The 13,362-nt window shown below is 40.7% G+C and overlaps 1 protein-coding gene across 4 annotated transcripts in view; it reads right to left on the bottom strand.

The window, feature by feature from the left end:
- Positions 1-13,362, bottom strand: part of PLCE1 (phospholipase C epsilon 1) — a 361,223-nt gene that overhangs the window by 147,141 nt on the left and 200,720 nt on the right. For all 4 annotated transcript variants that reach the window (XM_043926636.1, XM_043926638.1, XM_043926637.1 and 1 more), the window contains one exon: positions 5,825-6,141. In XM_043926636.1, coding sequence (XP_043782571.1) covers positions 5,825-6,141 — 317 coding nt within the window. The remainder of the gene's footprint in view (positions 1-5,824; positions 6,142-13,362) is intronic.

Genomic DNA, 13,362 nt, shown 5'->3' with positions numbered 1-13,362 from the left:
GTACATCATATGAAATGCTGGGCTGGATGAAGCACAAGTTGGAATCAAGATTGCCGGGAGAAATTTCAATAACCTCAGATATGCAAATGATGCAACCCTTATGGCAGAAAGCAAAGAGGAACTAAAGAGCCTCTTGAAGGTGAAAGAGGAGAGTGTAAAAGCTGACTTAAAACTCAACATTCAATAACTAAGATCATGGCATCTGGTCCCATCAGTTCATGGCAAATAGATGGGGAAACAGTGGAAACAGTGAAGAGACTTTATTTTCTTGGGCTCCAAAATCACTGCAGATAGTGACTGCAACCATGAAATTAAAAGTCTCTTGCTTCTTGGAAGAAAAGCTATGACTGACCTAGACAACATATTAAAAAGCAGACTCATTACCTTCCTGACCAAAGTTCATATAGTCAAAGCTACGATTTTTCTCATAGTCATGTATGAATGTGAGAGTTGGACCACAAAGAAGGCTGAACATTGAAGAATTGATGCCTTTGAACTGTGGTGTTGGAGAAGACTCTTGAGAGTCACTTGGACTGCAAGGAGATCGAACCAGTCAATCCTAAAGGAAACCAACCCTGACTATTCATTGGAAGGTCTGATGCTGAAGCTGAAACTCCAATCCTTTGGCCACATGATGCAAAGAGTTGACCCACTGGAAAAGATCCTGATGCTGGGAGAGAGAGATTGAAGGCAGGAGGTGAAGGGGATGACAGAGGACAAGATGGATGTATGGCATCACTGACTCAATGGACATGAGTTTGAGCACATGCCGGGAGATGGTGAATGACAGGGAAGCATGGCGTGCTGCAGTCCATGGGGTCACAAAGAGTCAGACATGACAGAGCAATGGAACAGCAAGGAGATTCTGGCTGAAAGGACTCAGGCCCAAACAGTCTTTCTCTGGTCAGATGGTTTATTTATTCTTATGATCTTTCCTAGAGAGTTAAGCCTCACCTTGGCACTCTTTATAGAGGGGAAGACCTTTACACTGTTGAACTGACATTTGGTGAAACTCACCAGATGGAAGGGACAGGCAGCACCTGAGTGTCACTCTGGACTGCCTACATTTGTGTGTCTAGAGAAGCAGGTTGATGATGGCTTAGGCTGACCAAACACAGGAGGGTGGGGTAAAGAGCCAGGGGGAATCTCTCCTGAGCCTCCTGGGGTCTCAGTCTAACTGGGGGCTCAGTCTTGGGCTCACCACCTGCCCTTGGATCAGCTGGTTCAAGAGAGGAGCTCTGAGAATGGTCTTGCTAAGACCTACTCAAAAAGAAAAGCTGTTCTCTCAGGGCATAGGATGATGGATTCTGACCCCAAAGGCCATCAGTGGGTGGACTACCAGACAAAAGCAGAGGTCATACTGAAGAGGCATAAGGTTTGAGAACTAGTGACTCATATACCACTTCCCCAAATCATGTTCCATCACAGCCTTTCACAAGAAAAGCGTGTGAACTCAAAGCTAGTAAGGATGCTCATCAATCTGTATTTGCCTTTCATCTCTTCTCAAAGGCACGTGATAAAGTATGTCATCTTTTTGGGAAAATTATCTACCAAAAAATGCCTCTCTGTCTCCTTTTCGTAGAGATGAATGGCTCTGGAGTTAATTCGAAGAGAAACTAAAAACAGGAAGATCAAAAAGAATGTGGACTAGAAGTAGAGGTGGGAGAAAGGAAGAAGGAGTGGGGAAAAGAAAAATATGATTTGAGACTGTCAGAGCAAGGAAGTGGGTGGCCAGGAAGTGAGCCTGCTGAGCCTGAGAGGAGCAAGAGAGAACACTGGCTTCTTGGAGCTTCAGAACAAGAATATGACTACAGAGAGGTGTCTGGGTCAAAAGGGTTCAGCAAGCCCTGCCTTCCAAACCAAGGGGAGCAGGATTGAACCCACCCCTAGGGCCCCCTAGTGGCTCAGATGGTAAAGAATCTGCCTGCAATGCAGGAGACCTGGGTTTGATCCCCGGGTTGGGAAGATCCTCTGGAGAAGGAAATGGCAACCCACTACAATATTCTTGCCTGGAAAATCCCATGGACGGAGGAGGCTGGTGGGCTACAGTCCATGGGGTCACAAAAAGTTGGACATGACTGAGGGACTAACACTTTTTACTTTTCACTAGGACCCCCTTGACTACCACTGGCTTGGGGGCTGGCTCCTTGTGCCTGCTTCTGCTTACTTACAAGGATAAAGAAAAGTCACTAGCAAGTACCAGTCTTGACATCGGACAGGAGAAGGGGAAATGGGGAGAAATTTTGCTTCCAAGCCACAATCTAAATGGATTTTAAATGATTTATCTCCTGGCCTTCCTTAACATAAGCCAAACCCCTTTCAGTTATTTCATGACTGTACTTGGAGCTGCATTTTCACCATATTTTCCTAAGAATTAATGTTATGCAACACTGCCTGAGAGGCATCAGGGATATTCTTCCCTTTCCCCAACATTACAGTTAAGTCCTTATGTAAAGAGTTTTAGGATTTGGGAAACTTCTAGCTCATGATCACATTCTCCTGACAATTAGGAGCAAGCTGCCTCAGACCATGACCATGAGGCTTTCCTGCTCATGACAAGAGCTGGTCATACTGTATTCTTGCCCAGAATGGCCTCCTCCCATTTCCTGAGATGGTCCCCCTCTATCCCAACCACCCCTCAAGGCCTGGCCGCAAACACCAGCGTGAAGCAGAGTCTGATCGCCCACCTGGATACTTCAACTCCCACCATCTGTGTCACTCACACAGCACATAATTTCTGTCTTTTTTGGTATAGATTTGTGCCCCTGCCTGACTACAATCTAAGACTGGTAGCTTCTGGCAGCCACAGACTGTTACTCACTTTCCTTAGCGCTTTTCCACTATGGTCTCCTGCTTCTGAGAAGTACAGAAAACAAGTCAACTGAAAGATTGAATGCTTGAACAAATGCATTTGCCTTTCTCCTAAGTGACTAGCAATGAAGCTAGTATTCTCTCTCTTGTCTTTGAGATTCTCCCATGTTAAAGAAAAATATATTTTACTTCCATTGAGGAAAGTGCATTTATTTTGTATATCCAATTCTGAAAGAACCAAACATGGGATAATAATGTTGTAAATTTTCATATGTTGTTCAGTCGCTAAGTTGTGTCTGACTCTCTGAGATCCCATGGACTGCAATCCACCAGGCTTCCTTGTCCTTTACTAACTCCTGGAGTTTGTTCAAACTCATGTCCATTGAGTCAGTGATGCTAATTTCTTATTTAAAAGAGATGTTTGGCACACCAATTTAAAAAAGAGAAGTTTACAGAATAGTAGGTGCTCAATAAATAAATCTTGAGTGAGTGAATGAATGAATGAATGGTAATAGGAAATTGGATAAAAATAGAAATGGTAGGAGAAGTAGAAAAAGAGTAGATGCGCAAGAAGTTAAAGGAGACCTTGGGCTAATTAAACTCTAAGTCAGAGATGCTTATTTTACTACAAACTTTAACTTGGTAATTCAACAAGTAGAGAGGCAAGGCAATTGGTTGAGAAGAAAATTTACTTTAAAGACAGACATCTGGATCCTGACGTCACTCAGCCACTGTGTGACCTTGGACAAGTGACTCAACCTCTCTGAGCTTCACTTTTTTTTTTAAAAAACCTTTTAATTTTGAAGTAATTTTAGATTTACAGGAAAGTTACAAAAATACAGAGAGTTCTTGTACATAGTTCACCCAACTTCTTCCAGTGTTAGCATCTTTTATAACCATAGTCCCATTATCACAACAAGGAAGTTAACATTGATACATTCATAAAAATTAAACTACATGCATTATTAGAATTTCACCAGTTTCCCATCAATATCCTTCTTCTAGTCCAGGATGTAATAGGACCCCAAACTATATTTAGTTGAGCACAAAATTCCTGGTCTCCTCTAGTTTTTGACAATTACCATTCATGACCCTGACACATTTGAAGAGTAGAATGGCCTTCAATTTGGGATTGTCTGATTTTTTTTCTCATGTTGTGGTTCAAAGCCCAGGCTCTGAGACCTGACTCTGTGGGTTTAGTATCGCTGTTGCCACCTACTACCTATAGGACCTTTTGAAAAGAATTTCACCTCCTCGTGTCTGTTTCTCCTTTGGTAAAATGGGGTTAATGACAAGAATCTGTCTCCCAAGGTTGGTTGTAAGGAACAAATAAGTGGCACATGTTAAATAATCAGCATGACAGTGCTAGATGACTACTAGCAATTCCTATGAATCACGAGCTCCCTTTAAGAAATGATGCTCAGGGCATCTCTGGAACACAGAGCTGTTTGAGATCAGCCTCTAACACTCTCTTCATCCACTGGGCCTCACTGTCATGATATAACCATCACCAGGGTCATGATTGACTGTCTATGGAGGCTGCAAGGTGAGCTGTTATGGTTGGAAAGTGTTTAAGTAACAAAGGTTGATTGATCCTCTGCCAATCAGAGATATATGAGACCTAGGATATTCTGTTAGCATTTAGGTAGTTTACTAAATGACGAGGAAACTACTGTGTTTGTGGAATTCAACCAACCAACAACCACCAAACACACAGACTGAAATTCTGTGTTTTAATATTCAACACAAGGAAATGAAGTCTAAAAGAAATAAAATATAGAACAGAAAGCTCTGGGTGTGGGGTTAGGCTATGGAGTGAAAGTATTCTTTAAGTCCAGGAGCACAGCATCCCCTGACCCTAGCACTTCATAGACACCTGCCTCTCTATCCTGTCCTTCATCCTTGGTCCAAGGTCACAGGGTGTCCAGCAAGCTCCCAGCAAGCTCCTAGACCTCTTACAATACCTCCCTTCTAGGTGTTCCCAGACTCTGGTCACACCTGTCCTTTTTAGAAGTTGCTTCTGGCAAGGTCTCGGAGGCCTTAGAGGGACTTTCTGGGGCTGAGAAATTGATGTATATAGAGGTCAGGAATGAGGCAATTCATTGTCCTTCAAGACCATGTTCCTCCCAGCACTCCTGACCCAGGTGTATTAGTGTTTAATTTCTGCGGAGGAGAACTGACAATAGCAGATGGAGTGGGCTAGAAGGACCCCATGGGCAAGGGATCACGTCATCAAACTCCAAATTAAGACACCTGGGCTTACAAGCTTACAAGGAGGAAAGGAGGAGACAATTTGACAATGAGCCCGGGGAGAACATTTTGGCAAGGGCATACAGAAAATGAGGGGTTCTGGTTGTCCAAAGGGTGAAAGCTTGTAGAACATGGTTATGCTATGGGATGGAGATGGGCTCAATTAGGTTGAAGGGTGAAGTGGAGTGAAAGGGAGGATGACAGTGTGTCTATCTCATTGCCTGGAAAGAAAACAGTCATCATGGAAGCGTCAAGACAGACAGGCAGATGAGATAGCAGTAACAAACAAACCTAAAAGGAGAAATGCCTAAAGGTCACTTACTAGCCGTTAGACAAAGACAAATATCATATGACATTGTTTATGTGTGAAATATAAAAAAATGGTACAAATGAACTTATTCACAAAACAGAAATAGAGTCACAGATGTAGAAAACAAACTTATGGTTACCGGGGGAAAGTGGGGGAGGGACAAATTGGGTGATTGGGATGGACATACATACACTACTATATATAAAACAGATAATTAATAAGGACCTATTGCATAGCACAGGGGACTCTACTTAATATTCTGTAATGTCTATAAGGGAAAAGAATCTAAAAAGGCATACGTATATGTATAGCTTATTCACTTTGCTATTCACTTTTGCTATCTGCAAAAACAGATACAACATTATAATCAATTATATTTCAATTAAAAATTAACTAAAAATGAAAAAAATCACCAGTGATTCAATCACAACAAATCTGAGAGTGGCTTCTTACCTCATTAAATCTCATCACAAGATCTTCGAGGGCGTTGTGCTCTCCATTCTGAGAGGTAAGAATGGATGCTGAGATGGATGCTTTGAGGGAGGGCATGGACCTCTGACATTCTGTGGTGCCCAAGCCCCGGGTCAAGAAAAAAAGATAGTCAACTGGCAAGACCCTTCGGTAAATATTTTGCTCCTGCTCCATCAGGATGCTGGCGACTTCCTCTGGGAACTGGATGAGGGGCTTCAGATCAATCAGTTCCTTGCTGATCCCAGCTGAACTTGAAGGAAGGGCACTGGAATTGGCCATAGACGTGCCTGCTTGGCGTTCTGAAATAAAGCAACAGAAGCCATGGTTACACTGTGATTGGTATCCCCTACCACAGATATTTGGGCTTCCCAGGTGGTGCTAGAGAACGCTAAAGAACCAGGAGATGTAAGAGACACGGGTTTGATCCCTGGTTTGGGAAGATCCCCTGGAGGAGGGCATGGCAACCCACTCTAGTATCCTTGCCTGGAGAATACCATGGACAGAGGAGCCTGGCTGGCTACAGTCCATCGGGTCACAAAGAGTTGGACATGACTGAAATGACCTGGCATGCATGCATGCACAACAGATATTTACTTGAGAGCCATTCAGAATCCTACAGATTTCTCCCTAGATGTACATCGACAGATGAAGGGATAAAGAAGCTGTGGTACATATATACAATGGAATAATACTCACTCATCAAAGGAACAAATTTGAGTCAGTTGAACTGAGGTAGATGAATCTACAGCTTGTTATACAGAGGGAAGTAGATCAGAGAGAGAAAAACAAATAATGTATATTAACACATATATATGAAACCTAGAAAAATGGTACTGATGAATCTATTTGCACGGCAAAAATAGAGACACAGATGTAGAGAACAGTCTTATGGACACAGTGGTAAAGGGTGAGGAGAGGGTGAGACAAACCACTAAAACATATACATTACCATATGTAAAACAGATAGCTAACGGGAAGTTGCTATGTAACACGGAAGCTCAACCCGGTGCTCTGTGACAGCCTAGAGGGGTGGGCTGGGGTGGAGGATGGGGGAGGTTCAAGAGGGAGGGGATATTTGTATACTTATGGCTGATTCATGTCATTGTATGGCAGAAACCAATTGAGTATTATAAAGCAATTATCTTCTAATTAAAAATAAAATTAAAAAAAATCTTATAGGTTTATCAACCAAAGTTTCTGCTTGGTGAATAGTCTATACTATCTCTCCTGTTATGGAGAGCTTTCTGATATCTGTCTTGCCCCCCTCCCACTCTTTGGTTTCCCATTTTCAGAAGCAGAAGTGATCTAGCACACCATTCCCTAACCAGTTCACTGTGACACTCCGCAGAGTATTAGTGAAGGAGAATGTACTATTTGCTTCCTCATCCTCCAGGGCTAACCATCAGTCTGAAAAGGATTGAGGGTGGGCACGGGCAACGCAACTGAAATGGAAGAGGAAAAAAGGCTGTAAGGGGAGGAGGCCTATACACGTATAGGGATGTGCACCCTGTGTGCAAACACACCAGAGACCTAAGGACCCTCCGCACACCAGATTTCAAAACTTCATCATGGTCTACCCTGCCAATATCCCACCCTCAAAGATGCCAGTTCCACTGAGATTTATCTGGGGGTTTTCAGGAACAGAGAGCTTCCTTGATGGCTCAGACAGTAAAGAATCTGCCAGTCATGCAAGAAACCCAGGTTCAATCCCTGGGTTGTGAAGATTTCCTGGAGAAGGAAAGGGTAACCGACTCTAGTATTCTTGCCTGGAGAATCTCACAGACAGAGGAGCCTGGAGGTCTATAGTCCATAGGGTTGCAAAGAGTCGGATACAACTGAGTGACAAACACTTTACTTTCCTTACAGGGACAGAACCACCTATACAAGAGTAAGGAAGAAATAGGTAATAAGGAGATATATCTAAATAAATAAAATAAAGTTTATTGCCTGCTTCACAACTGATAATAAGAAGGTGGTAGCAGGAAGGAAGGTAGCAAGTGCATTAGATAGAAGTCCCAAAGGCATTCATTCATAGACTCAAAATTATTCTCTTAGCACATGTTCACTTTGCCACAGTGGATATCTCCACCTTCCATTTCTTCCTTTCCACTGACTCTTCTTTGCCTAGAGAGATGTTAATTACCTTTATCCTTAAACACAAACCAGTAAAATATCCCTTCTCCCTTAAACTCCAACTAGCCTTACCCTGCATTACCTACCTTCTCTAAAGGGTAGTCTACTTTCCCTGATTCCTTCCGCTATGAGTATGGCGACTTATCTTCTGATCCAAAACTCAAGCCATGCAGTCTGTTCAAATTAATAAATCAATAAGGATGTGGATGCAACAGAAAAGTGGAAACCAGGTCTGTCTTAGATGACAGTGTTGATGTGGAATGCCAAATTATATCTGGTTCTCTCTAAGCTCATATTTGAAAATAATTAAAATAAGGCAGGTACTCAATCAAGCCTACAAGATCCCATTCTCCAACTTGCTGAATGGTTGAGAAAGTGACCAGATTTCCCCCAAACTGAGCCAGAATATGGCCTGAATGATGACGGAGGCAGATTTCAGTTTCTGATGCTGATCATTTATGTACAGTAGAACTAGCCATATATAGTAAATCTTCCCAGAAGTAACCAGGTTTAAGACATGATTTCAAAGTATAGCATTCTGTGAAGGAAATAAAAATAACTCCCTAATCTTATGAAACAGCTGCTTATTTAACTTACACGCAGAGTACATCATGTGAAAAAACCACAAGCTGGAATCAAGATTGCCAGGAGAATATCAATAACCTCAGATATCCAGATGATATGACCCTAAAAGGAGAAAGCAAAGGGAAACTAAGAGCCTCTTGATGAAGGTGAAAGAGGAGAGTGAAAAGGCTGGCTTAAAACTCAGTATTCAAAAACTGAAGATCATGGCATCCAGTCCCATCACTTCATGGCAAATAGAAGGGGAAAAAGTGGAAACAGTGACAGACTTTATCTTCTTGGTCTCCAAAATCACTGTGGATGGTGACTGCAGCCATTAAATTAAAAGACGCTCGCTCTTCAGAAGGAAAGCTATAACAAATCTAGACAGTATATTAAAAATCAGAGACATTACTTTGCTGACAAAGGTCTGTCTAGTCAAAGCTATAGTTTTTCCAGTAGTCATGTAAGGATGTGAAAGGTGGACCATAAGGAAGGCTGAGTACTGAAGAATAGATGCTTTTGAATTGTGGTGCTGGAGAAGACTCTTGAGAGTCCCTTAGACAGCAAGGAGATTTAACCAGTCAGTCCTAAAGAAAATCAACCCTGAATATTCACTAGAAAGACTGATGCTGAAGCTGAAGCTCCAATAGTTTGGCCACCTGATGCGAAGAGCTGACCCACTGAAAAAGACCCTCATGCTGGGGAAAATTGAGGGCAAGGGGAGAAGGGAGTGACAGAAGATGAGATGGTTGGATTAATTCAGGAGGTAGGTATTATGTGATACTCATATAAGGTAACATAAGTGGTCAGCTGGGAAGTTGGGATTTGAATTAGGGTCTTTTTGACCTCAGAGTTTGTGTTCTTGATCACTCAGCATATGACCTTATGTAGCAACAGAAAATCACATTGGCATTATGGATTTTTAGATGCATCGCAAGTGATTTCTGTTAGTATAAGTCAACTTCCTGTGCTTGCTTACTTGCAGTGGTCTGAAGAGATGAACTCTTCAAACTCTAAAGGTAAGGATTTGACTCTAAAGAGGTGACAGTTTCATTCTTTGGTCAGCCTGGAACCATCGTGTCAATCACAACATTACAATTACGTTAGAATGTAGCAAACACCACTGAAAAAGTGCCCTCTCCTTTCCTTCTTACAAATTCATATGAAAGCTCCCATGCTTGAAATCAACATTTTTGAAAGTGTATTACACTGAATTTATGCAAAACATGGTTCCTTGGTTACTAATCTAGAGACATACAGGGTTAAACAAAGTTAAACAAGCTTTCGTTTTTCTATTTTAACTTCAGGATTTCTCAGAGCCTTTAATAATTCCCCCTAGGGGAAAAACTATCATAGTACACAGTAGCTATCCTCAATTTTGCTATCTATCTCTATATCATTTATATGGAAATTATAGTTTCCTCAAAACTTTTGTCAACTGGGGGAAATAGGGCCTTGGGTACTTGTGAGGTTAGTGGTTCCAAAGAAGCTTGGCCTGCCATATTGCCAAAGACAATATATACAGGTCTATGTAAAGATCCAAGGGTGAGAGAGAACATTGCTTGTTTAGGAAACTGCATGTCATTGCCCAAGGCTGTAGTACATATTAACAGAGATGAAGCATCCGTGTAGAAAATGAAGGAAGCTTTATTTTCTAGAAGGCACTACAAAACAGTGTGGCTCATGAAGGAACAATGGGGGTGGTAGGAGAATCCAAATATACACATGAAGAAATGTACATCTTAAACTTTGGGGTCTCTGGGTGGACCTATGCAATCACCCGACCTTGAAGGAGGAGAATCTGGGCCAAGTCTTCCCTTGAGGGGTGCTGTGGTGAGAGACATCCACTTAACCCTGGGTTCCTTCCTTCCTAGGACCAGAAAGCCCTGATCTTGCCTATAAACTTCTACTCCCAGAGACTGTCTACTATTTCATTGAACTTTTTTCTAATGTAATTTTACAGTATTAAAAAGATATATCAAATGTTATCTGAAAAATTCAGCCAGAGAACAAAATTCTAATCTTCTCATGGGCACAAACTGGTTTGGTATCTGAGCAGTTCAGATTTTTCCAAATATTGCAGTATTGTTTTTGAAAAATTAGTTCAAATTGCAATTAGGGAAGAGCGAAGAAAAAACTTTTATTATATCTACTCTACCCATTTTTCTTTGATCTGAATTCATTTTGTAGGCAATCCTTTATTTTTTTTAACTGAAGCTCTGGATTCATCAACCTCACACTTAGTAGTCTTTGAGTGATGTGATTCTAATCATATAAAATAAGACAGGAGAGGAAGGATGTTGATTTCTTTCTTTTATTTAAGATTCAAAGTTGACTTGCAGACGCTAAATCTCAGGCAGAGTTGAAAATTGTTTTTCAACAGGGAAGTAATAGATTTAGATGGAGAAAGGTCAGCTAGTTGGTGATACTTTCTCATTATCTGTTATTGGTTTTTGGAGTAACAATCAATCTTGCAACAACTGTGTCTGGTCCTCAATACTGCATGATTTTATGAGTTCACAAATCAATGAAGCATATTATTTCTAAGTCATACTTTTTTTTTAAAAAAGGGAAAAAACCAATATGCATAGATTGAGAATTAAACCATAGTCAGATAAAATACTTTATAAGCGATGGAAGAGCTTCATAGAAGAAGAAAATACGACAGTATTCCTATTAGTAAAAAATAACTTCTGTGCTCACTCTGACTTCCAGAGAGACATGAGTCCACCGTGAAAGTATAAAAAATTAGAGAAGTTTATACTTTATAGAAGAAAATTAAAACAATCAATAATCCTACACACACAGATAATCTCTGCTAATACTTTTGTTGTAGCATTTCATATTTTTTCTACAAATGTACAAAGCATTTACAAAATTAGGATCAGAACACATGCTTTTTTTTTGAAGCAAACAAACAAACAAAAAACCCAACTTATTCTACAGTACACATTTCCCCAACTTTAAAACTAGTTTTCTAATATTTGATCTTAATGGCTCTTTAGTAGTCAATGTTATGTTTACCATTTATGTCATTATAAATAACACTGTGATAGAGTTTTTAAATATATCATTATATGTGCTTATTATAGTTTCCAATAACATTGAAACAAAGAAAAATTCCCCACCCACACTGGGAAATTTCCAGGGAGCAGTAATTTCTTTTCACAGCACACATTAGTCAAATGTTTTAGCCATATTTCTCATTGATCACCTATTGCTTCTGATTATTTTGGGTAAACAAAATTAATTGAGCCAAAATTCATATGGTAAACTATAATAAGATGCCGTGCTTACAGAGGAAAGTGGCATTACTGGCTCAAAGTTAACAGGAGGGAAACTCTAGAGTGCCAGTGACAATCTAATGCCCTTGTACCCAGCAGGTCATTCCTGATGGCCAATCCAGTAGATGTGAATATTTCTAGAGCAGAGCCCAAGCAGGTCACCTGAACACCAGAGTCTAATCTGGCTGAGCAACTTAAACCTATACTATTTACCCTTAAGGGATTCTGTGCTTCTATTTTATAATGATAATCATCAATAATAATACTAAATAAATTATATCATTAAATAATGTATAATAATCACTACTTACAGTATGCTAAGAATTGCTGTAAGCTCCCTAAAGAGGTCTCACTCGGTCCTCACAAGCACTTTAAGCCATAGCATCCTATGCTATTACTTTTTTTTTTTTTTATTAGTTGGAGGCTAATTACTTCACAACATTTCAGTGGGTTTTGTCATACATTGATATGAATCAGCCATAGATTTACACTTATTCCCCATCCCGATCCCCCCTCCCACCTCCCTCTCCACCCGATTCCTCTGGGTCTTCCCAGTGTACCAGGCCCGAGCACTTGTCTCATGCATCCCACCTGGGCTGGTGATCTGTTTCACCATAGATAGTATACATGCTGTTCTTTTGAAACATCCCACCCTCACCTTCTCCCACAGAGTTCAAAAGTCTGTTCTGTATTTCTGTGTCTCTTTTTCTGTTTTGCATATAGGGTTATCGTTACCATCTTTCTAAATTCCATATATATGTGTTAGTATGCTGTAATGTTCTTTATCTTTCTGGCTTACTTCACTCTGTATAAGGGGCTCCAGTTTCATCCATCTCATTAGGACTGGTTCAAATGAATTCTTTTTGACAGCTGAGTAATATTCCATGGTGTATATGTACCACAGCTTCCTTATCCATTCATCTGCTGATGGGCATCTAGGTTGCTTCCATGTCCTGGCTATTATAAACAGTGCTGCGATGAACATTGGGGTGCACGTGTCTCTTTCAGATCTGGTTTCCTCAGTGTGTATGCCCAGAAGTGGGATTGCTGGGTCATATGGCAGTTCTATTTCCAGTTTTTTAAGGAATCTCCACACTGTTTTCCATAGTGGCTGTACTAGTTTGCATTCCCACCAACAGTGTAAGAGGGTTCCCTTTTCTCCACACCCTCTCCAGCATTTATTGCTTGTAGACTTTTGGATAGCAGCCATCCTGACTGGTGTGTAATGGTACCTCATTGTGGTTTTGATTTGCATTTCTCTAATAATGAGTGATGTTGAGCACCTTTTCATGTGTTTGTTAGCCATCTGTATGTCTTCTTTGGAGAAATGTCTGTTTAGTTCTCTGGCCCATTTTTTGATTGGGTCATTTATTTTTCTGGAATTGAGCTGCAGGAGTTGCTTGTATATTTTTGAGATTAATCCTTTGTCTGTTTCTTCATTTGCTATTATTTTCTCCCAATCTGACGGTTGTCTTTTCACCTTACTTATAGTTTCCTTTGTAGTGCAAAAGCTTTTAAGTTTCATTAGATCCCATTTGT

The sequence above is a fragment of the Cervus elaphus genome, chromosome 15, assembly GCF_910594005.1.
Source record: "Cervus elaphus chromosome 15, mCerEla1.1, whole genome shotgun sequence".
Classification (NCBI taxonomy): domain Eukaryota; kingdom Metazoa; phylum Chordata; class Mammalia; order Artiodactyla; family Cervidae; genus Cervus; species Cervus elaphus.
This window is presented reverse-complemented; position numbering and strand designations above follow the sequence as displayed.